The 25,010-nt window shown below is 44.5% G+C and overlaps 1 protein-coding gene across 1 annotated transcript in view; it reads right to left on the bottom strand.

The window, feature by feature from the left end:
* The window catches only part of pkhd1l1.1 (PKHD1 like 1, tandem duplicate 1), a 147,448-nt gene that overhangs the window by 101,184 nt on the left and 21,254 nt on the right, over nucleotides 1-25,010 (bottom strand). The window contains exons 14-30 of the mRNA XM_059986258.1: nucleotides 24,419-24,510; nucleotides 23,316-23,475; nucleotides 17,093-17,228; nucleotides 15,510-15,653; nucleotides 14,794-14,951; nucleotides 14,199-14,303; nucleotides 13,537-13,671; nucleotides 12,422-12,543; nucleotides 9,660-9,823; nucleotides 8,527-8,739; nucleotides 8,271-8,413; nucleotides 6,749-6,896; nucleotides 5,385-5,539; nucleotides 4,583-4,705; nucleotides 2,297-2,402; nucleotides 1,467-1,772; nucleotides 90-254 (exon numbers count right to left, since the gene is read on the bottom strand). Coding sequence (XP_059842241.1) covers nucleotides 90-254; nucleotides 1,467-1,772; nucleotides 2,297-2,402; nucleotides 4,583-4,705; nucleotides 5,385-5,539; nucleotides 6,749-6,896; nucleotides 8,271-8,413; nucleotides 8,527-8,739; nucleotides 9,660-9,823; nucleotides 12,422-12,543; nucleotides 13,537-13,671; nucleotides 14,199-14,303; nucleotides 14,794-14,951; nucleotides 15,510-15,653; nucleotides 17,093-17,228; nucleotides 23,316-23,475; nucleotides 24,419-24,510 — 2,575 coding nt within the window. The remainder of the gene's footprint in view (nucleotides 1-89; nucleotides 255-1,466; nucleotides 1,773-2,296; nucleotides 2,403-4,582; nucleotides 4,706-5,384; nucleotides 5,540-6,748; nucleotides 6,897-8,270; nucleotides 8,414-8,526; nucleotides 8,740-9,659; nucleotides 9,824-12,421; nucleotides 12,544-13,536; nucleotides 13,672-14,198; nucleotides 14,304-14,793; nucleotides 14,952-15,509; nucleotides 15,654-17,092; nucleotides 17,229-23,315; nucleotides 23,476-24,418; nucleotides 24,511-25,010) is intronic.

The raw sequence follows: 25,010 nt of genomic DNA, 5'->3' as shown, positions 1-25,010 counted from the left end.
ACTTAAGCACCTGTGCGCTACTCATGCAGAGGTATAAGTATTCATGAACAGTGAACTAAATGGCTGCTCATTTATTTTACAGTCACTACCTTCAACACTGCCCATGGAAGGAAAAATGCCAGCAACCTCCAGCTCATAGGTGAAAGTGAATGTCTGGTTGCCCGAGTGCTTTGCCAAACCAAGTGCGGCGATGTAGACAGTAACCGGAGCCACTGTGATGTTGGGTTGCCCGATCAGACAGGTCATTTCTGTATCTAATGGTAAAACAAAAGAGAAATCAGGTAATCAAAATCAATCAACACCAAGAGGTGATTCTTCCCTTTGCTATAACCCTCCAGAGTGAATTCAAGTGTTACTCCAACTATTTAATTGCCCAGTCTGATTTCCTTTAATTGCCAACATTATTGCTCCCTTTGCACCCTCCTCTGAGCTCTCTCTGTCCTGTCCTCTAGCCCATCACAGAACTCCCCTTGTACTCTTCTCCAACTTCTTTCCCTGCATGTTAACATATGTTAACCTCCAATTTAATTCTAATTCTGATGAAAAGTTATTGTCGTGAAATGGTAATTCTCTGTCTCAGCAGACACCCTGCCTGGTCTGCAAGCATTCCCAACCTTTTCTGGCTTCATTTCAGATTTACAGCAAGTGCAGAACTTTGCTTCCATGTTTGAATAAGCCACAAGTCTCTGTTAATATCCACAGTGTGTCTTGGGATCACATCGTATCTGGCTTAGCCTCTCTGGTATGTTTTGCTCAGTCACAATCCCTGTACGTTCACTGTTTGTTGATGAATTGTGCCGTCATACCACATAAAAAGTTAAAATACTTGTTTAAGTCATGAACCAATTACAAAAAGACTTCCAAGAATGGCTGATTAAGTGAGTTGAAGAGCATCACTAACTTGTCCACTGATCCACTCCACAATTCCAAACCCAGTGATCCAGTCCTCAACCCCAGTAATCCACTTGCCTAATCCCATACCCAATGATCCACTCCCACTCCAGGTGATCCACTTGTCCAATCCCAAACTCAGTAATGCACTCCTCAATCCCAGTGTTCTACTCACCTAATCCTGAGCTCACCAACATATACAGAGGGGGAGTAGGGGAACATTGTTACTCACAGGCCAAGTGAGAATGGAGTGAACTGCCGCAGGGAGAGTCAGGGACAATTGTACCTTCAATGGGAATTTGGAAACATTTGGGGTTCAACGAGATGCATACAGCATGGGGGCATGGGATCACTAAAGGCAGCTGACTGCTGGAAATATGACCTCTTCCCATGCTTCTAAAGAAACCCAGGAAAAATTCCTTCCACAGCTGCCTGGAGTTTACCATCCCACACTTACACCTGTCCCACCAGAGGAAGGATTCACTGGTACTGACTCCTGTATGTGGTGAGACACCAATTCCAGGATTTACCCCCACTCACCCCAATGGTTTCATTGGCTTTAAGCAGCAGCTCACCAGTCAGTCTTGTGATTGGACATTTGGCTCCTCCAACCAGAACCCGGGTGGTGTCAGTCTCTGAACTGTTGGCGAATTGGAAGCCTGATATAGTCAGGACTGTGCCTGAAACAGAGGAACCTGCAGGAGCAAAGGGCAAAATTACACTTTGGTCATAGTCACTGCAGGCTTGAGGTGGCTGTGCCCATGGTAGAACATGATGAACCTGTAGTTGGAACATAATAAGAGGAAACATGGCAGGAGTAGTGTATTCAGCCCCTTGAGTCTGCTCCAGTGATCTGGTCATGACCGCAATGCCAGACTCCTCTCACAGTCCCCCAGAATATCAGACATGGCCTACCCACTGACCCCTCCTCTGCAGCTCTCTGGGCAGAGGATTCACAACCCTTTTGAGACAAGAAATTCCACCTCCTCTCCATCTGAAATAGGTGATCCCTTATGCTGAAACCCTGCTCCTGGTTCTAGAGGCACAGGGCCAAATGGCCTATCCTGTGCTGTACCGTTCCATGTTCTGTATGCTCATCACACAAAGTAGGGCCAAAATCTAGACCTCATGCTGGGGTAACCCATTGAGACAGGCGCAAGAGGCAGATTATTGATCAGCAAAGGCGTTAGTGCTGTGGAGCAATACCAGTATCTGACAGATATGGTTCAATTGAGTGGTGGAATCTACAGGGGACAATTGGCCTCTCCCCTGTCCCTCTCCCACTCCCATCCCTTGTGACAATCACCAGTGTTTTAAGGGTACACCTGCTGCAAGTAACTCAGACACAACCGGCCTTTGGATAGTCCCTGAATTTACACCAAGTCCCCGTGGTTTGATTACGTACCTCTGCTGGGGCTGATGCCTGTAATGACAGGGGTTTTCGCAGAAGTCCATCTATATCCACAATCCCCAGAGCATTTGCTGGGAATGCCGTTGATGAAAACCTGAACCTGTGGGGAAGGAAAGGACATGAACAGCCAGGTGGTCCTGATAGGTCTGGAACTGCACCGTGAAGCCCGCAGGCGCCAACTGTCGTGAAGAGGCACAAGAGATTCTGCAGATGCTGGAAACCTTGAGCAAAGCACTCAAAATGCTGGAGGAGCTCAGCCTCTATGCAGGAAAATAAACATCTGATGTTTCAGGCTGAAACTCTTCATCAACTGTTTATTAACCTCCAGAGATGCTACCTGGCCTGCTGAGTTCCCCCAGCAGTTTGTGTGTGTTAGTTGTTATGAAGCTGGTGTTCCTGTGAGCAGCAGTGTTCACCACATACACTTGGGTTTGATCCCAAACTCTGGTGGTGGAGACTATATATTCTGAGTTTTCCCTTGGCGCTCCAATTTTCTCCCACATGTCAACAACATGCTGGTGGGTTAATGTGCCTTAGTATATAGGTAGGTGATAGAGCCATGCTCTCTTCTCACTGCTGCCTTTGGGAAGAAGTTTCGGGAGCCTTAGGTCTCACACCTCCAGGTTCAGGAAAAGCTCTTTCAACCTGGATCAGCACGGATAACTTCACTCACCTCCAGTGGACCTACTTTCAAAGGCTCTGCAACTCATGTTCTCAGTATTACTTCCTGTGTTTACCTAATTATTTATTATTAGTTTTTTTGTTGTTTTCAGTTTCCCTTCTTTTGGTTGTTTGTCAGTCTGTGTGTGTAGTTTTTCCATTGATTCTATTGTTTTCCTTTGTTCTGTTGTGAAAAGGAATCTCAGGGTAGTACGTTGTGACTTACACAAACTTTGATAATAAAGTTACTTTGACTTTAAGTATGGGAGGAGTTGATAGACGTGAAGGGAAAAATAATCCACAGGGATAATTAATAGGAATGTGATTGCTCTGGGTGTCATCGTATGTTCACTGGACCAAATGGGCTTCTTCTGCTTTGTAAGGCAATATGGAGTATTCTTTTTGAGACTGGAAGGTGAGCTGGTTACAGTGGATGTTCAGAGATGGGTAGAACCGGTGAGTTCTCCTGTAGGGACTGAAAACCTCTGCTGCCCAACTCAGAAACCTGATCTGCAGATCTAACACAGACCTTGTCAGTTTGGGATGAGGATTACTTCCAAAAGTTAAAACTATGATCCACCAGATCACCTGGGAAATGTAACCCAAAGCAAACCCTGCAGCTGCTGAAAGAGAAAAGAACACTGAAAAAATACAGCAGGTCAGGCAGTGTTTGTGAAGAGATGAAGACCTTTCGTAGAACTTGGAATGTTTGCTCATTCTTCCTTTCCAAAGTTGCTGCTGGTCTGTTGAGTGTTTCTGAATTCTCTGTATATGTGAGAGAAGGACAGAGTGTGTGCATTCACCCATGTGGATGTTCTTGCTCATTGCTGGAGACCTCAGAGCATTATTAGAACCCTGCAGTTCTAGAGGACACTGACCTAGTTCATAGTTCTGCACTAAGCAGCAACAAATGGAAGTGAAACACTCAGCTCCCAGTTACTTCGGGTGTGAGGTGTGTGCAGCTGTATGGTGTTGTGCTTTGTATCTTAGAAGAGTGAAGGGATCCGATGGTGAGGTGGGGATGGTGTGTGACGAGAGGGTGTATGGAGAGGATACAGTAATCAGAGACAAACTGCTCATGGGGATATCAGGATCGACAGCTTCACATTGCAGTGAAATGGAAAAGGTCCTATCAGTGGATTCGAGAGCTTAACTAAAAACTTCAGGATTGAGATCAATAGATTGCTGTAGGGGAAGGATGCTGGGGAATGTGAAGCAAAAATGAATGAATGGACTTGGGGTTGGAGTTAGGGTAAGGGTGAGCTATAAAAGGGATTGGGCTATGGGTTAACTGTGGTCTAATTGTCTATATATATCCATATCTCCTTACAAAGCAGGCTTGAAGGGCAATACAACTCTAACCCTACCTCAGCAACAGAACACTACAGACCACTCATCACACTACCATGGACATGGCTGCTTTTTGTTGCACTAATGCTTTTTTTTTCTCTTTACTGCTCGGTACAGTTTACATTCTGTGCATGGTCTATACTGCTGAGCCTGTGGTGATGCTACAAGCAGGTTTTTCACTGTACCTGTACCTCCCCGTGTCTGTACACATGACAATAAACTCAACTTGTCGAGCTTCTCTGCCATTGTGTGGTGAATTACTGAGCTTACCTGGGGCAGAATGTGTGGTGTGCGGAACAGGTCTCCAATCAGGCGTTGACTAAACTGACCTCCACGCTTATTCTCAGTGACTGAAATTCCTGCATTGATGCCGTGAACATTTGAATCATTAACCTGCAACACAGGATCAGCAGATATTTCAACATCTGACACTTTTAGTGTTGCAATCCAATTCTGGTTATTTGAATTTATCCAACAAATTTCACCCGGAGTTCCTGGCAGCAGCTCCTAACGTTCCCATAAGCAGGATCTGGGCATGGTGGTGAGACCAGCACTTACTCCATTCTTAATGCCTTTGAGAAGGCGAGGGTAAGCTGCCTCCTGTTTCTGCTGAAATCCTTCAGGTGAAGGTGCTCCCAAAATGTCATCAGCTAGGGAATCCCAAAATTTCGACTCAGTGATGGTGAAGGAATGGCCAACATGCAGAAGGACTCAGAGGGAACGGGATACCTGAGCACAAGCTGTCTTGCTCTCCAAGTGGGAGAATCATGGATCAAGAGATGACACATGATAGGATGGAGAACCATAATTGAGAAGTGACACTGGAGTCACTCACTTAACGTGAACAGGGGCCAAATGGGACCCTCACAGTTACGGCTAGTGTTGGATAACCTATCCCCAACGGCCGGCCTCAATCACATCCAATACATCTGGTCAGACCAGCTACAATGTTGAGAAGTTCACGAACACAACAGAGATGTGACAAGGATAAAGCCAATTGCCTGGTTCCACCATGGTCAGAGCAGGAGATTGGATGTTGTGTTGTTTTGTCCCACTTGGGTTTGCCTCTCACCTGGAGCATGGGCTGATTTCCAACCTTGTTCAGCCACGTCACCCTCCACAGGTACCTCGAGCAGCTGCCTGTCCCCCACACAGCCACAGTCCCAATCTCAGGAATGCTTTGCAAACTGTACTGCATTTCCAGGGTAGAAATATCGACTGGCAATCCTTCAAAACCAAAAAAACAGACATCAGGGTGGTGCAGAGGACCAGGAATGTATGGCAATGCATCTCCTCTACGGCCCAGTATCTCTCCAGCTCCCCAGTGACCAGCACCCCCTCACTGGTGAGCTGGGGTTTGCTGTTGGAGATGTTCTTCTCCACTCACCTTTCTCTACTCCCCCTCACCTTGTCTTACTTACTACCTTCTCAGGAACAGCAAAGATCCTCGTGGTTGTTAGTGGCAACCGTTTAATCCTAAAATGACACCTAACATCCAATCACCTGCTGGAATACCTTCCCACTCCCAGAGGCCCGAGAGCGATCTCTCTCCCTCCCTCCCTCCCTCTCGATTCCACCTGATCCCTCCGGTAACTCCAGTAGCTGGGTTGGTGGGTGGGGAATCTGCTGAGACTGTGACCCCACCTATTCCCTATTTCATGGCAAAGGACTGATTGGACAGTTTGTAATGCTGTTTGTCCAGGCTGAGGGTTCTGTGGTGTGCTGGCTCACTCTGAGACTTAGTTGGGATGTAGTCCAATTAGTCTGCAAGCACTGACCGCAACCTGCCTGGACAGTGACTACAAGGTTCAGGAGTACAAATTGAACTAACAATGCGCAGGCTCAGAATAGGATCAGATTCCAAGCCTGAACCCCAGCAGGTGATAGTAACGGGCAAGGCTGTACTGAAGAGAGGCAGAAGGTAAAAGTGAAGCCAATATGTCTGAGGTTTTACCAGGAAACAAAACAGGTAGATCTTGTTTGCTGTTCCTTTGAAAACTGATCAGTGTGTCTGGGCTTCATCCAAAAGACATAAACATCGCAGGCTGGGGTGACAGGACACACCTCCCATAGGCTCAGAGGATGATACGCATGTGGAATGAACTGCCAGCAGCAGTGGCTGAGACAGATACAATAATAACTTTTAAAAGACAGTTGCGCAGGTACATGGATAGAGAAGGTTTAGAAAGTTATAGGCCAAACGTTGGCAAACAAGGTGAGCTTGAATGAGGAACTTTGGTCACAGCGGACCAGTCAGACTAAAGCTTGTCTTCATGCTGTATGACCCTATAACTCCACTATGCCAGTTTACCAGATTCAGAGCTATCCCAGGGTGTGGGACTTTACCAATGGAACATCCCAGACTTCACCAGGTTCCCAGCAGGTAAGCAGATTCCCAGCAGGTAAGCAAATTCAGAGCTGATCCTCATTACTCACCCTTCAGCAGCTGACCGTAGGCCTGAATGTCCATGGTGCCAGTGATGGGAGGAGATGCCGCCTCTCTTCTCCACACTCTTATAATGGACCCGCTGGGCCAGGTGGATCCCCTGTAGACAGCCATGTCCTTAGAGCTGTTGAATGCAATCTAGACAAACAGTAACTGCATGCGTTATACTTCCTAATACAGAATTCTGACCCTGTCCAGGGCTTCTGCCAATCTCCACTCAAACAGAGGTGGGAAAGCCCGAGAGCTACAGTCTGTCACAGCCAATAATACCAATGTTACACAGATCCACAGTGGTGCAGTAGGATAACAGGGAATGCCCTGGGAATTCTTGCTTGGAGGGAGGATACAACACTGAATCAAACTGAACCCTTACACCAACATGTCATGTACCCCACGAGTGGCTGGCAGACACATTTTACAGTTCCTGTCCCAAAATGCACCCTAAATCCACTAGCTTCAGGATAATCCCAGCAGTCTGCAGCAGAGAACTGCCTCACAGTTGCAACTCTCCTCCACCCTTTGCCAGTGCAACTCAGAGCCCTCTGGCAGAAGGAGGAATGTGTAAAATGGTGCACTTCGTGGTGTACACTGTAGGCGTGGCCATTAGGTCTTCAGTGCTCACCCAGGTGTCTCCACCTTACAGGGCTTAGCTGGGAACTGGGGGAGTGGAATCACAGGATCATAGAGGATTACAGTATGTCATGGTCCACCCTGCCACGTTAATTCTGGAGGTGAGTAGACAAGGAGAGTATAATGTGGAAACTTGCTCAGAGATTTAACAGCTTCATAGCCATGGAAATTTTGTTCATAAAACTACTTCTCTTGGAAATGAGATTGATAGGAAAGCAGTTCATAGGAAACAGGAAAGGTAGGACTAATTTTAGTGAAAAAGAACATTACCAGCTGGGGATGGAGTAATTAGAAGTCCATGGCAGTGTTTAGAAGGAGCTGGGATAAAATGGAGTTTGCAGATGGGAAGGTGGTTCTGGACCTGTCAACTCCAATAGCAAACAGGACAGTTGTCCTAGACCCACCACTCCAGTAATGGTCTTGAGCGAGGTCTCGTCCCAACGCTTCCAATAACAGTCATGAGCAAGGTTCTTGTTCCATCATCTCCAATAACAGTCATGAGTGAGGTTCTCATCCCATCATCTCCAGTAACGGTCATGAGTGAGGTTCTCATCCCATCATCTCCAGTAACGGTCATGAGTGGGGTTCTCGTCCCATCATCTCCAGTAATGGTCATGAGTGAGGTTCTCGTCCCATCATCTCCAGTAACGGTCATGAGTGAGGTTCTTGTCCCATCATCTCCAGTAATGGTCACGAGAGGGGTTCTTGACCCATCAATTCCAGTAACAGACAGGAGTGAGTTTCCAGTCCCATCGACTCTAGCATCAGCTACTTCAGGAGCACATGGAGCTACTGCCTTGGGTAATGTAGTCCAGGTGAAGGTGCTCCCACATGCTGTGGAGCAGAGTTCACATCAGTAACAATGAAGGGTGATATACTTGCTTGGGTTGGTGGTGAGGAGGTGGGGTCCCTGCAGGTGATGATGTTCCCTTTATCTATCAGAGGCAGCAGTTCTGGGAGGTGTTCCTGCTGTGTCTGAACTACCTGCAACCCGGTGTTGGTGAGGTAAGTAACAATGGTGTGCGCTGTAGGTGTAACACAGTATAGCCACTGAATAAAAGTTTGAGTGTAAATGCAGCTGTGTTAGAGTGTTAGAGCTACATTCAGAAGCAAGTAGGAAGTATCCCTCATCTCAAACCCGAGCTTTGTGGTTCCCATGGGGTCCACATCGAACTCACCTGAGCAAAGCCAATCTCTAGCAAAGGAAAGTTGAAGCTACAGTTGAAGGGAACCATAGTTATCTCATATTCAACAGATGAACTGTCATTCATGTTTCTATTCTCTGTGACGATGAACTTCTGAATAATAATCCCTCTGGTAATCAGTGGTGGGAGTGTTCTCATCGGAACATCTGCAAGTTAAAAATAGCACTCACCAACAACACAGTATACCAACAGAAACATGGTGACTGCATGACTGGGAGCACATGGTGAAACATAGTCAGTAGCACCAGCACCAGAGGACCAGGTTCATTCCTGACTTTTGGTGCTATGTGGCTTGCAAGTTCTTCACCTTCACCCCTGAGATCACACGGGCCTCTCTTGGCTGCTTGAGTTTCTTCCCAGATCTCATGGAAGTTGAAAGGTTCATTGACTGCTGCAAGTTCCCTCTCGAGAGTAGACGGGGGTAGAATTTGGGGAAGTTGATGGGAATGTGGAGTAAATTTAGGGTTACGGTAAATGGTCAGTATAGACTTGTTGGGCTGAAGGGCCACTCACTGCACTCGATGATATTTCACCTTAATCATGAAACTCAACTGGCTACTTCAGACATGGTAACTCGGGAGACGTGGACCTCTGTACAGGAACAGTATGTGACAGCCATGAGCACCATGGTCTCAGCTCACCCAATACAGACAGGACTCAACAGTCCACAAACCACACCACAGCAGCAGTTGATGGATAGCAGGAGACCATTCAACCCCCTGAGCTTGCTTCAACACTCTATTAGATCATGCCATGCCTGACATTAAGCTATATTCCATTCACTCATCTTTAGTATAATTCCCGGGATACTCTGACCCAACACCACAGGGTCAGTCCCTCATCCTGTACCATGGGATGCATGGGTGATGGAACTGTGCTTTAGTTGAAGAACCATGCACATGGCAGAGAGCAACAGGACACTTTGTATTTGAAGCTCCTTTTGTGTGTTTCTAAGGCCAGGGTTGGTTATTAACATTAACTATAAACTACTAGTACTCTGCATAATGTGGCTACTCTGTCTAGCATTAGTTCATCACTCAGGTTTGTAAATACAAAATACCAATACCTTCTTGACCACTGGTTGTAGCATGTTGCCCGATGTAAACAGTATCCACAAATAAATCGTGGGCTGATTTCTTCCACACATAGATTTTTTCCAGCAAGAAGTTGCTCCCTTTCGGAAACATGGCTTGTACAGACGTAAGCAAATTGATGCAGGTATAGGTCCACCTGTGAGCAAGAGCACTCTGTTATGAGTCTCACTGTCAGACTTAAAATCCACCCTTACCCAGTATCACAGCCACAATAAGCAGGCAGTCTCCATCTGGTCGACAGGGCACAAAGTGATATTAATGAACAGAGGGTAGCGGTTTAGCGCAAGAGGGAAGATTTAAGAGGGTCCCGAGGAGCAACCTATTCCACACAGAGGCTGGTGAATAGATGAAAAGGGCTGCCAGAGTAAGTGGAATAGGTGGGCATAATTATGACATTTAAAAGGCATTCGGATGGGTTCCTGAATAGTAAAAGTTTAAACTGATATTCAGAGATGCTCTTTGCACACCACTGTTGTAACTGATGGTTATTTGAGTTGCAGTCACCTTCCTGTCAGCTTGAACCATTCTGGTCATCCTTCTCTGACCTCTCCCATTACCAAGGTGTTAACGCCCATAGAATAGCCTCTCATTAATTTTTGTTTATTTGCATCATGCTCTGTAAACTGTAGAGACCGATATGCATAAAAAATTCCAGGAAATCAGCCTTTTCTGAGATTCTCAAATCACCCTGTCTGGTACCAACAATCATTTTACAGACAAAGTCACTTAGATGACATTTCTTCTTCATTCTGATGTTTGGTCTGACCAACAGCTGAACCTCTTGACCAAGTCTGCATGCTTTTATGCATTGAAGTCCTGCCTCATTATTGACTAGTGAGAAATTTGCATTAATGAGCAGGTGTACAGAATAAAGAAACTCATTTGGGCAACTCTGTCAGCATGGACTTTGTCAAAGGGCATGCTTCTGTGATTTACTACTCTATGACTGCATAAGATAGATCAGGGAGAGACCGTCATCTGAAAATTGACCAATGGGTGTTTCAAGTGATTATTCAGGAAGACTTCTCTACAGTTGGAGGAATACAAGGCTATTTGAAAATGGATTCTGTTCTGAATCTTTTTCACAGACTCGGGACATCCCAGAGAACTTTACAGCTGATAATGTTTTCCACAGTAGTCATTGTGCAGAGAGCATGCTCACTCACACAGTGCCTTGGTGCACAATCAGCTTGTTAACCAAAAGCTTAGGTCAGTTTTATGATCATTTTTGGGATCTGGCCAGCATTTATTGCTCATCCCTAACTGTCTGAGAATTCCACCATGGACGGTCCCAAGCCCAGCTGTGAAAGGAGGAGGGTTGGGCATGGGGCTAGCAACACCATCCCATAAAAACCTACAACTACACAAACAGCATCAAGAGCTCCAAAGTTCTTATCCCTAAAAGAGGAAGGATGCATCAAAAAGATGGGCTACAGCTGGGGACAAATTGGAAGTCTGGCCCAGGACAGAGGGCTCTTGTGAGCTGTTGTCAACAACCTTTGTCGCAATAGGACTGACAGATTTAAGAAAAAGAACTGTCTGGGAAAATAAGGTCTAATGAAACTCTGCAGCTCGGAGTTTGTAGATGAAGTTCAAGGAGTTAGACCCAGCCTTTATTTCCAAGTCAGTTTGGGGTGGGTTTACTTGGCTGAGGCATAATATTGGCTGGGAATCCAGGAGAACAGCAGCTGCTGTTCACTGATCAAGGACATGGGAGTTGGGCAAGGCTTCAATTCAATGACATGACTGAAGGACAGCATCTCTGAAAGTGTGCTACCCCTTCTGTATTGGTTATAGACTGAAGTTTCCAGAGGAGAATTGGTATCGTTAGTGCTTGTGTGATCTGGGATGCTCTGAAGATTTGAGAGGCCTTAAGGTGAAAACAATCTCCACCACCTTTGTTCATAACTGTTGGCTTTGTTATGGTACATTTTCCAGTGAGAAAGATTAACTAATTGTTAATAAGTCTTTTTGAAGAATTTGGATCTGATGCTGAGTTTCAGTCTATCAGGAACCCTACTGTTTGGGCCCTCATGCTAATAGGGTTGCTGTAAATTTACCTGTACTCAATGACCCCCACCCACCACAGACATTCTTCCCCTTCTATCAGACAAAAGACACAAATGATTGAAAGCTTGTACCACCAAGCTCAAGGACAGTCAATCCCACTATTATAAGATGGTCCCCATACACTAAGATGGACTCTTCACATCACAATTTACCTTTCACCTTATTGTCTGCGGGCACTGCACTTTCTCTGTAACTGTAACACTTAATTCTGCATTCTGTTATTGTTTTCCCTTGTACTACCTCAATGCACAGTTGTAATGATATGATTTGTAATGATGGCATGCAAAACAAAATTTTTCACTGTCTATCAATACCTATGACAATTTAAACTCAATTATAAAAATAACACTTTGTTCTTTCCACTCTCTTCTATAAGTGTATACCTCAGATAAATACTTAGTGGAGATTTGCCATATATATGATTATATAATATACATGTACAATGCCTGAAATATATCTTATGGAAATGTTTGTTTGATGACGAACTTCAATAAAAAAAATTACAAAAAAAAACTTCGTTTCTCAGTGGCTGGAAGCAATCTTAATTACTGTTTGCAAATAGCATTTAGAACATGCAACTTATTAAATGATTAGTTACGTTATTACCTGCAACACCTAATGTGTAAAATTAATCCCTAATTATTAAAATTTAAGAAATACTTACTGATTCCCTTCAGCAAAACTGTACGATACCCAAAAAGACTTGGTCAGTGTTTTGCTTTCTTCTTCATAACTCATTGAGAGCCAAATAGAATTTTCCAAGATTCCTTTGTATGCAAAGCAAAGCTGAAAGCATAGTTAAACTCACATTAGCTACACTTCTGGTTTTGCTATTTCTTATCTCAGAATCTGAAATAGACTACTGTGAGCATCTGGTAATTGGGAACTAACCCTTGAGTAAAATAAAGATCTGTCACCTGATTAAATTAATTTATATTTAAAGTCATACATAGTTTGCAAGAATTTATCTGCAGAATCTTGAAATTTTTCCTTTGGAAATACATCCACATTGACCCTAGTTCAGAGTTGTAGCTGAATACCTTTTTAATCTCTTTAGAATCCTTGCAGAAGGGGAATTATCTTCAACAAGAGTGTGAAGTAAGAGCCTGACACATAGACATCAATTTTGGCTCAGAATCTTCCTGCATTTCTCTCAAACTCCTTTCTTCTTCTCCAGTCCTTCCCCTTCCCCATGGCATTTACATTTTTCTCCATGTGAGAGACTGGACACCAGACACTGATGGGGTGTTGACAAGAGATGATCTCAACTCCTCAGCAATTATTGGAAAGCCAATTACAGAGTAAAGGGTTGACCCATTTCCAAGAACTATCAGACAAAACACAGGACTACCTAGTCCAGATACAATATATTAAGCATAAAAATGAATCTAATTACTGTGGAGTTTGGAATCATTTTGCTGATGTGCAATTTTCTCAGAAGGGTAGAAGATGAGAAGACATTAAGCTGAGCTGGAGATCTTGGAATGGTGGATTTAAGATGCTGATGAGGAGAAATTTCTATGTTCACATGGCAGCATGTCAATGTGATTCCTATCCAAGATCCTATTTGTGCTCATTTGTTAAACAGATCAAAGGTATAGGGACAGTGTGGGAGAGAAGAGTTATTGAGGAGATCAACCATGACATTAGGAAATGACAGAGCAGAAAGGAGCAGCATGACCTGCTCCTAATCTGGGCTGAACCTACATACTACCAAGGCCCAATGATATTTAAGCTCTACAAATCAAATGGAAGGAGATAAAGTAGTTGTGGTCTCACCTGCTTGTAGGTGTCTAATAGGAAAGACCGATGGGTTTCAGCAAAGCCATACAGATAACTGGGGTTTTTGACAGAGTGTCGTCCACAGAAGGCATCAGTCTCCACCGTCACCTGGCCACTGTAATAGCTGTAGCCCTACAAGGGGAAAAGCAAATCATATTTTGACTGACCAGGGTGAGAATCTGGAGCATGTGGATTCAAAGTTGGTGGGGGTAAATGTTCAGGCCTTAGGTGGAATCAGGTCAGGCCCAGGAGGAGGGGTGATGTCAGCTTTGGGGGCTGCTAGCTAGGTGAAGATCCAGCCATCCAAGAGCATGCTGTACAGCACACACAAAATGCTGGTGGAACGCAGCAAGCCAGGCAGCATCTATAGGAAGAAGTACAGTTGATGTTATGGGCTGAGACCCTTCGTCAGACTAACCTTGCCACTCTGGGCCAACTTGAACTCCAGACCATGTTGGTGGTGTTCGTTTGTGTGTGATGCACCGTTTGGGAGATTCACCTGCTTTCCTGACCAGGCAAGCTGTGCCTCAGACTTAGGCATCAGACAAACACACAACTCTGGGACTAAGAGACCAGTATTCAGCCTGGAAACTACAAGAAAGTTGTGTTCAAGACTAAGTGCAATTCAATTGGCTGATGATTCTTATTAGGATACATACCCAGTCTTCAAAATCATTGAAGTACTTGACTGCATATCCACTGCTATAGCCAGCGATGTGTTCAGGACATTTCACACCCACCAGTTCTTCTAACACAGCTTTTACCTGTGGGGAGAGATTGATGAGACTCCTTTCCTTGACCTATTGGCAAACCAACTTCAGACTCTCTGCTTCTTTTCTGAGTATACTGTACATAGTTACCAGGGGATACTTGTCACCATATCATTCCATGTAAGCTACTTACAAAAAAGCCTGGTTCCGTTCTTCACAAATGCACACACTGGTGACCAAACTCAAAGTGAGCTTTAAGGTGTTGGCTGTTACCACATACAATTGTCCAATAATTAGGATAAAGGATGGGACTTCCATGATTTCCAAATTTTCACTATTTGCAACACGAGTTATATTGGTTGGAAAACAATATGTTAACCTCCTATGAAAATCTCCACTCTGTACCCAGTCAGTCCAAGCCTGTGTCCCCAGTTCCTCAGATGGCAGATCTCTTCCATCCATAGCAACAACCGCATAAAGCATTGGCACAGCGGTGGAATAATACACAGACAAAAACAAGTGTACTGAACGAGATGTGACACACCTCATCAGCAGTAGCTGCACTTGGAAGGGGCCTGGAATTGATCCCGTCCAGCCTCAGTGAGAAAGTGTCCATACTGGGTCTCCCCTTGACCTGTTCCACCACTTCGATGGTGATGTTGCTTCCGCCCAATGCCTCGTGCTGGAGTAAATCAAAATCCCCTTCACAGGAACAATGAGAAAGCAATGTTAAAGAGGCAAGAGATTTCATTACATTGATTGGATTCCACTGCTCTGCATTCTCCCTGTAGAAATATGAGTGCACAGAATTAGAGGTGTGTAAACGACTGTGTAGGGATGTGTGTGCCCATGTATAGAGAATGGTATTTGTGCCTGTCTGGGCATGGGTGTAGGGAAAGGTACATGGAGCAGGCATATGTTTGTGCATGCATCCATGTGTGTGCTGTGGCTATGTTGGCATGAGCGTCAATATATGTTCATGTTCATGTGTATGCATGGGTGTGTGGTGCATGAGTGTGCTTGTATATTTGTGAACATGGTAATAAATCGGTTCGAGGGGAAGTTGGTCACTCAGACCTGAGAGCAAAGCAGCTTTAGGCTGGAGGAGGTGGGCAGGATGAGGGATGAATCCGGGACAAGGAACACCTCTCAGCCAACATGGGAATGTTCTCAACAAGGAGTGGGCAAGAGATTTGTCAGCTGGGCTGGGTCAGTTTACTCACTGCCAAGAACTGGTGTGCATGCTTAAGTATTGTTTACCTCTTGTGGAGATGAAAGCCACTGTGTGGGCAAAGCCTTGGCTGATTGCTGTGCTTGACACTTTCACTGTATCAGGTTTAATCGACCACAGATCATTTAAAACCTGCTCAATCTGTACGCCTGAAGCGTCTGCGGGAAGAAGCCCTGGGGGGTGGGGGTGGAGGAATAGTCCAGAGTCAGTAACTCAAAGTAAGGAAATGATCCCCAAACCACTGTCCCTGACCTAAATCTTGTTCAAGGAAAGGCAATATTACACTCAGCATATGTAAAGAAGAAAAATGACTATTTATTCATATTTCCAAAACATCCCAAAGCACGTCACAACACAAGATCACTTTCAGATGTTGTTCTGGCAAATAAAACAACTCGTATAGTTCAAGCTTTCACAGAGAATGGAAGGGATCTGTGACTAGATATGGAAATTTAAAAGTCTGCAACCACTGGAAATCTGAAATAGACAGGAAACGTGGAGATACTCAGCATCTGTAGTGAAAGAAACAGAGTGACCCAGAACTGCATGCCCAGAATGGTCACAGCTTCTGATGAAGGCTCACCAAGCTGAATCTGTTTCACTCACTGCAGGCACTGCCTGACCCAAATTATATTTTAGCTATGACCAAACTGGCATGACTGGAGGCTGATTAGTGAACAGGGTACAGGGTGAATACTGCCCTGCTCCCCCGGTCTATAAGTAAAGCTGCTTATACACACCTTAACACATATATAATAAAGACACTAATTCTCGTGTTGGCTTAGAATAGCTGCACCCACCACTTCTGTCAGAGAGCCAGACACATGGAGTGCAGCCTCCAGTATCTGCCACAAAAGTCCTTAAATTTGGGCAATGAATTTGAGATGGGACTATAATGATCAACACAACATGACCAGAGGATAGATAATCAATGCATCATTTGAAATCTACATTCTATATAATTTGTCCTCAGTAATTAATTATTTAGGATTTGATCTAATAACAGTGACATTAACAGTTGGATGCATTTGACATTGCTTACTGGCAAGATCATACAGATGTAAAAGGGTTGATTTGGACCAGAATCTGGATAGGAAATACTTAAACCTCCGATATCAGAGAAACAACTATGGGCATTTCACTGGGGTAACAGAGGCTTCTTCTATAAAAATGCACAAAGACATATTCTGGAGGTTGCTGGTGGGAGAGTCTGACTGGACCCTAATAATACCTAGCTCCATGTGATAATGGTTACACTGTTCCAGTTAAGACAGTCAGCTCCAAACAAGGATTAATTTAAAAATGAGGATCACAGGGGCTATCCAATAGCTCACTTTTGGAATGATTTATCTAACTGTGGGCTGGTTCTGGTTCATTTGTAAACTACAAAAACAGATACACAATGGAGAACAATTTGCAGGGATTTGGAGAAAGCTGCAGAGTTGGATTAACAGTGTTACTCTCTGAAAGAGGAGACAGATTCAATGGGCTGAATAGTCTCCTCCACTAAAGGTATTGATTTATTGAAATAACTTCCCCATCCCTAGAGTCTTGTAATTATTCCTTTTCCACAAGTTTTCTAGTTCTCACTTGAAAGTTCCTGCTGGTATACCTGTGTGCTCCTGGTTGTAGATGAGCCTATACCAGTGGAATGAGCAGGAGTCAGAGTCCCAGCATGGACTGGTGATGGTGACCTGCTGAACTTCACTGACCGCACTTCCTATTGTCCAGTTCTCCAAGGTTACAATCTAAAATGGCAAGATAAAAGTGTTAAATCAAATCCTGTCAGATGAACTTGTACAAAATGTTTCAACGAATGAATATTAGATTATAATTTGCTTCCATTCTGTCTCCATAAAATACACACTACCAGAATCTAATTTGGCACTAGTTTGCAAAGTACTTATAAAAACCAATTGTCAAACAACTCACTTTTCCTGATACAATGAAGTCCTCCTTATCCAGGACTACTGAGATACACCGGTGCAAGGCAGTGATTTCAGCATCAGTCAGGAACTGAATCCTCACTCTGGAATGACCAAGTGACCACAACTGGAGATGACGGCTTAGCTTTGTTAGTGCAGTCTAATATCGAATGATCCTTGCTGGGTGACTTACTTTGTAAAGATGCTGACTGCTGTCCAGCCTTGGAGTACAGCCCACTTGGGAGAAGGTTCTCCAAAGTGATAGGGAGTGCAGTGCCGAACCATCAGCTACCATTGAGAGTGCTGAGAAACCTTTATGATCAGCACTTAACTTGGTTGGGCTGAGTGAACTGACTGAATTCAGACCTGTGGGTGGACCTCTCCCACGCTGGTATAACACAACTTGCTTGCCCCTTCACTGCATGATAGCCCAACCATTACAGACCCATGCAAAAACCAGGGCCTGTTAGAGTGATTTTTGGGTTTAGGTCATTTAAATTTAGCAAATGGCTTTGGCTACCAGTCTTCTGTTCCTTGACAATGTATTGCGGGTTTAATTTGGAACAATGCATTTCCTAAGGAAGCTGTGAATCCCAGTCCACAGACGATGCTGATGTCTGTGGGATGGATATGAACCAGGTGTGAAGTTTGCATGTAGCTTCAACAGAAAGCATTGTCTATGTGTAAATATGGAATTGTCCTTTGTGCTTAGCAAATAAATATCAAGCCCCACGTTGGACCCGCAGACCTTTACAGTGAAAGTGTCGCAGTATGATGCCTGCTGTACCTTGTTTCGTTGAATAAAGCAGCTGCTTTGTATCTACCAGTAATTTTCTCCAGCAATTCATTCACGTAACAACATTTGGTGCTAGAAGTGGGATGATACCTTTGTGACCCATTGTGTGGCCAGTGATTTTTAGTCTAAGTGGATGAATATTTTCTAAAATAGCACTCACACTTGGATCTGTTTGGGTTGGTGGTACACAGGAACACGAGGTATCACAAACGTGGAGAGCTGAACTGGTAGATATAAAAGTAGTGTGTGTGCGTGCATGCGTGTTTATATAAGCGAGGAAACTTTGAGTGTTAATTTGCTTGGACGCAGAGCCCAGTTGCGAATGGTGGTTACCGACTGTTGGGGACGCCGGAGTGGGAGCATGTGTACTCGTTCGGGGAGCGTACACGCTTTGCGAGTGTGATGCAGAGGAATACAGCAGGCATTGTGAGTTCAGGTGCTCAAAAGTGGCAGATTGCAGAGTACGTACTCTGCGGTTTTACGTACGTGCTGTTTAACTGGTACCCATCTTTTATATTTTGCGTAGTGCGGGAATTAATGTGGAGGTATTTCAGGAAGAGGTTTTACCCAGATATATCTGTCGGGATGGCACCTATTGAGATCAAGCAACGTCAGGCTGAGAACCCTGATGATCCAAGCCAGCCCTTAACAACGATTACAACCTTCGCCCCAGGGAGAAACAGAGCATTTAGTCAGAGTTCCCTCACTTCCCTCACATGTGGGAATTTGGGATTCTGGCACAAGCTTCAGGAAATGTTTGAAATTCACCAGATGCACCCTAAAGATATACACAAGTTGGTAAAAGCGAAGTGCCCGAGGAATATGTGGAACAGTATGGCCCAGGGTGTGCGGGATGGTACCTGGGCAACTACCGGAAAAGCTAGCAATGAAGAAAGATATTGCTTTTTTAAAAGGGGAAGTGAAGCAGCGATTGGGTGGAGGTAAGAATAACTGGGGAACGATAGTGGCAGTGATTCGAAAAGCTAATGAGACAGCCATGGATTATGCAGAACGTCAATATCGAGTGTATGAAAAATATTCTGGGTTGGATAATCAAGGGAGGGACGACCAAGTCTTCCTGAAAATGCTGAAGGAAAGCCTGAGCTCAGCACACCAGCAAGTTTTAGATTTAGGCATAACAGTGGGGTTGACCTACTCTGCGATAGTTTCGTGGACCAGTGGGGTAGACCGAAGAAAGTCCAAGAGAGATCATAAAGTGGCTATAGTGGATTCAGCTGCTGTGATGTCCCAGAGAGTTTGTTCTGTTTGCCAGCGACCAGGGCACAAAGCAAGGAATTGCTGGAATAGACATGGGAGGGTATAGGAATTGATATGCTACAGGTGCAGCCTATTGAGACATGATTGGAAACAAGTGTCCAAAAAAAGGAAGAAAAACAGGTGAACGTCACAGCAGACACAATCTCCCACCCCATCAGTGCCTAGTCTGAACAATCTGACTGTCGATCAGATCATAGAGCTAGTAAAGACGGCTCCTAGGTCAGAAAAACGATGCAGTGGCGAGCCCCACTGCCAGTGCTCAGTACTGGTGACCCACAGATGTAAATAACAGCATTGTTGGGGAGGGGGCAATGCAATATGTTAGTGGACACAGGGGCATCGGTATCAATAACAGACCTACCCTTGCCAACAACCGGACAAGCCATTTATATTAGGGGGTGTAGGAGATAAAATAGTGAAAGCAGTAAGAAGCGAGTCGCAAGTACTCGAAATTGGGGGTGTGCAGCTTCCAGTGTATTACTGGGTATGTCCAAATAATGAGGGCACTATCCTTGGAATAGACATCCTAAGGGAAGCAGGGGCCATTATTGATTTGGGAAAGAGAGAAGTAATATGGACAAATCAGGGGCAGCGAATGCATACAACCAACAGAATACACAACCTGGCTAGCATTGTCGTGGCTACCCTGATCACCAGCAACTGGAACCAGGATTGTGTCTATGGGTTACTTTGTCAACAGTTCCCAGTTGTGTAGGCTAGGCACAAGCAAGATTGTGGTTAAGTAAAGATAAACCCAGTTGAAATAGATGGAGACCTACATAAATGCCATATAAGCAGTACCCCATAAAATCTGATGCACTGACAGCTGTCCAGGGTATAGTGAAGGAACAAAATCACCAGGGGATACTCAGAGAGACTGTGGCCACTACTAACTCATCTATATGGCCAGTTAAACCCAGTGGATCATATCCATTGAGACCATACCACACTATACCACCCTTAAGGTATAAGAAAGACATTCTTGCCATAGAGGGAGTACAGAGAAGGTTCACCAGATTGATTCCTGGGATGGCAGGACTTTCATATGAAGAAAGACTGGATCGACTAGGCTTATACTCACTGGAATTTAGAAGATTGAGGGGGGTTCTTATTGAAACGTATAAAATTCTAAAGGGATTGGACAGGCTAGAAGCAGGAAGATTGTTTCCAATGTTGGGAAAGTCCAGAACGAGGGGTCACAGCTTAAGGATAAAGGGGAAGCCTTTTAGGACTGAGATGAGGAAAATCTTCTTCACACAGAGAGTGGTGAATCTGTGGAATTCTCTGCCACAGGAAACAGTTGAGGCCAGTTCACTGGCTATACTTAAGAAGAAGTTAGATATGGCCCTTGTGGCTAAAGGGATCAGGGGATATGGAGAGAAAGCAGGTACAGGGTTCTGAGTTGGATGATCAGCCATGATCATACTGAATGGTGGTGCAGGCTCGAAGGGCCGAATGGCCTACTCCTGCACCTATTTTCTATGTTTCTATGTTTAAGACCATGCCGAGACCACGTCCTATAGTGGCGGGCCCCGCAACAATCCTGAATGGTTTGTCTCCAGAACATATAGGTTTTCCAGTCCCTCTAAGGGCAGACATTACTGCGAATAAGGCAGCAGAGGAATAAAAAGCAATTGAAATTGCAAGTGCGCAGGAAGAAATGACAGAAGCCAATTTAGTAAAATTATATGAAGGGGTAGTGGCAGAAGAAAAGGAGAGGTGGTGGAAAAAGGAGCAAAGGAGGGACCAGATGGGAGCTGGGCACACAGGCGGAAAGAGTCACAGTGGCCCCACCATGTATTAGGCAGATAATACTGAAGTTATATCATGGGGTAATTATGGGTTGCAGGGAGCCTGGAGAATGACACAGTACATAAAAGACTTTTGTAATCAACTTAAAGTGTTGAAGGACCAAATGAAACAGCAGCAGCAAATCGCTGATCAGAGAGCCAGAGGGAAAGGTGATGGTCCTTCCACAGCCCAGCAACCAGGTCATGGTGAGGGTGTTGCTGGAAAGGCCAGGGTTTGCCTCTAGGTGTATAGGGCCACAGATGGTACTCTTAACCAATGATACTCGCGCCAGTGTGCAGACTCGGTGAGGCAGCCAGTGGAATCACTGGACTCGGGTTAAAGCATACAACTCACCACCTTGTTGCTCCCACAGTCAGAGCAGGGGATCAAGCGTACCCAATAACCATGTAATTACAGAGAACCTAAGAGAGGAACACCAGCCGGCCAGACCTGACCACAACCAATGAAAACATACCCAGAGGAAACACAAAGGCAGAAAACCCCGAGAGCGCAACAGAAAGCCTTGAATAGCATGCTAAAGTGTGATGATGATGGTAGTCTGTAATGAAGGCTGGTTGCTGAAGGTAGATGATTAGTTTCATAGCATAAAATAGGAAAGACTGGAAAATAGATGGGGAGGGATTTTTAAGTTAAAGCAAAGTCAGCAAGTTCCACAACTTCGATGGCATTTTAGACTGCATGTGGCATCTGAAAGCAGTCATCCCCAGTGTGAATGAGGAACTGGGGCCTTTTCAGCAGTCGGGCCAGTGATCAACTGGACAGTTCAGAAGGGGGTGCCACCGGGGAGAGGTCCTTGCAGATACATACATAGAGACCACCCCAACCCCTTCCTGTATATCGATGAGAGGGCCTGTGGGTGCTCCTTGAAAGAGAGTTTCAGTGACCAGAGAATGAAGGGGTGAAGACAAGGAATGTGATTACACTGCAATCAGCCTGCGGGAAAGAGCCAACAGGCACACCAAAGCAGTAGCATTTCTAAAGACTTGTTCAAATTTCTGGAACAACCTCTCTGCTTAACATCTGGTAGGTAGTGATCAGGGAATGCTAGGGCAGATATCGAGGCACACAAAATTGGGGGGTAATTTCGAGGCAGGGCATTTTTGCTGCACTATTTGAGTAGATCCTCCTAGGTTGGCCTTTCCTGGTTCAAATTTATTTCTGTCCAGGAGGGTCAAGAGGAGGGACTGTTAGAGTGATTTTTGGGTTTAGGTTATTTAAATTTAGCAAAAGGCTTTGGCTACCAGTCTTCTGTTCCTTGAAAATGTATTGTGGACACAAGGAAATCTGCAGATGCTGGAAATTCAAGCAACACACACACACAGAATGCTGGTGGAACACAGCAGGCCAGACAGCATCTATGGGAAGAAGTACAGTCGATGCTTTGGGCCAAGACCCTTTGTCAGGACTAACTGGTATTGCGAATTCAGTTTTGGACAATGCATTCCTAAGGAAGCTGTGAATCCCATTCCACAGACTATGCTGGTGTCTGTGGGATGGATGTGAATCAGAAGGTGTGAAGTTTGCATGTAGCTTCAAAAGAAAGCATTGTCTATACTTTGTCAATATGGAATTGTCCTATGTGTTTAGCAAATAAATATCGAGCCCCAGGTTGGGCTAGCAGACTTTTCCATCAAAAGCACCTCCGTATGATGCCTGCTGTACCTTGTTTTGGCGAATAAAGAAGCCAAAACTGCTGTACCTTGTATCTACCAGTAACTCTCTCTCTGGTGATTTCATTCTTGCAACAGGGCCCATAGGGATGATAGGGAAATAAAGCCTCTGACAAAGCACCAGGGCTACAGAAAACCTTATCTCACCCATGTCAGGGATTGGCACACCCAGAATTGGCTTTTCAGGATATTTTGAGGCAGATGTTCTGCTCTGCAAACTCACCCAAGAACATTGGTGTGAGAATAAGCACACTGCCTCACCATCATGACTCACTTGCTCCTGTGAATCTCAGCAGGTTGATTGCCTGGTCTAATGGAAGCTGTGCCCCAGGATATTCATGGTTCAGAACTGACCTGCTTCTCGTAGACAACCTGGGAGAATGACCTGATGTACTGCTGTTCATTGATGGAGTCTGCTGTCTGCTGCTCGGTGTAAGAGGTACTGTTGCGGTACACACCAACAGATACAAAGGATGATGATGTGGTTTCCTGCAGGAGCACTTCCATGTAATATCTGTGAAGCAAACAGTCCCTCCTGTCAATCTATTGCACATTGGTTGCTTGCCAGTCTTTGGCCTGCGGCCAGTTATCCCACAGCAAAAAGAAGTTCTGATCGACATTCTGCTTATTCAAAAGTTCCAAAAATGTGATCTTAGGCTTGAAGTAAACTTGTAAGCTATATCATCCTTTAGCTTCAAGTTTGGGGGAGTGATGTTGTATTGAAATGTCCCTACACCTCTCAGTACACGGTCAGCATGAAAGTGTTGAGCCAAAGGGCTGCTTTCTGTGCTGTCTATTATTCTTTCATACGTGCGATCTCAAGGACTGTTTCTAACGTGTGTTGTGGGATCTTTCTTACTCAGGCCCGAGCTGAGGAGCACAACCAGCTAGTGACCATGTGAAGCAGCTAGCAACAAACAATTATCAACAATTTTAAAATCCAAGGACCAAAATCTGATGAGAGCTTTGCCCAGTTTTTAAATCACAGAATGGCACAGTGAAGTGGGGGTGGGGGCTACATGATGTGGTGAGAATGAGACAAATACATTTTGCTGTTTTGAACTTTGCATCAGCTGATGGTTTTATCAGTTGAAGGACAACCAATTCCTCTCCTTGGTATATTATGATTCCTTACATTCTCAACAAGATTTCAGAGTTCTTATTTCCAAAGAAATTTTAATTTCATATTTCTTAATTTTAATCTTAAAATAGACTTTACAGAAGTTTTCAGTTAAACATGAAAGCCACACACGTAAATATGTAATCCAACAATTCATTGATTTAAATTTTATGAAGTACGCATAAATTATGAGGGCAAACGATCAGCTAAATATGATCAATGTACCATATGCAAATTGACAGTTATAAATTGTATTCGCTATTTTAATTGTGTGAATATATTTTGTTTGTAATTTCACAATTGTTAATATCGAAGACTTGAAGAATTAGATACCTACTCTTTCTTTTTTTCGAGTTGCAGTATATCAGAGGACTGGCTGGAGTAGCTTGTGTAACTCCAGGTCTCCCTGGAGCCATAGGCAACTTTAGCCTAGAGAATGATGCAAAGGTGGAACATATGTTATTCGTCTACACAAATTCCTTCTTTAGTTCTAATTGGAGGCAGCAACTACTAGTTCTCAAATGTTGTCAAAGTGACCAGCTTGTGTGCATGCAACATATCAGACATCATAATTTGGTGTCTCAAGCTAATTCATTCTTTTCCAGTGAAACAGGGATGGGCCCCCTCCCCCTCACTATCAGGTTACTGTTGGGCTCAAAGAAACGTCATGTATGGCTTTACTGCAGAGTACTCAGGAATATATAAATGTGACTCTTAGTTCTGCCCTCTAACTAAATCAAGGCAGACCTCAAGCTGCTCAGATGCAGAACCAAGTAGGCCCTTCAGCTCACTGAGTCTCTGCTGACATTGGATCATCCATTTGCACCAATCCTAAAAAATAACTCTTTTATTCTCCCCACATTCCCATCGACTCCTCACAGATTCTACCCCTCATGTACACACTAGCAACCAATTAATCCACTAACCTG

The sequence above is a fragment of the Hypanus sabinus genome, chromosome 1 (genome assembly GCF_030144855.1).
Source record: "Hypanus sabinus isolate sHypSab1 chromosome 1, sHypSab1.hap1, whole genome shotgun sequence".
Taxonomy (NCBI): domain Eukaryota; kingdom Metazoa; phylum Chordata; class Chondrichthyes; order Myliobatiformes; family Dasyatidae; genus Hypanus; species Hypanus sabinus.
This window is presented reverse-complemented; position numbering and strand designations above follow the sequence as displayed.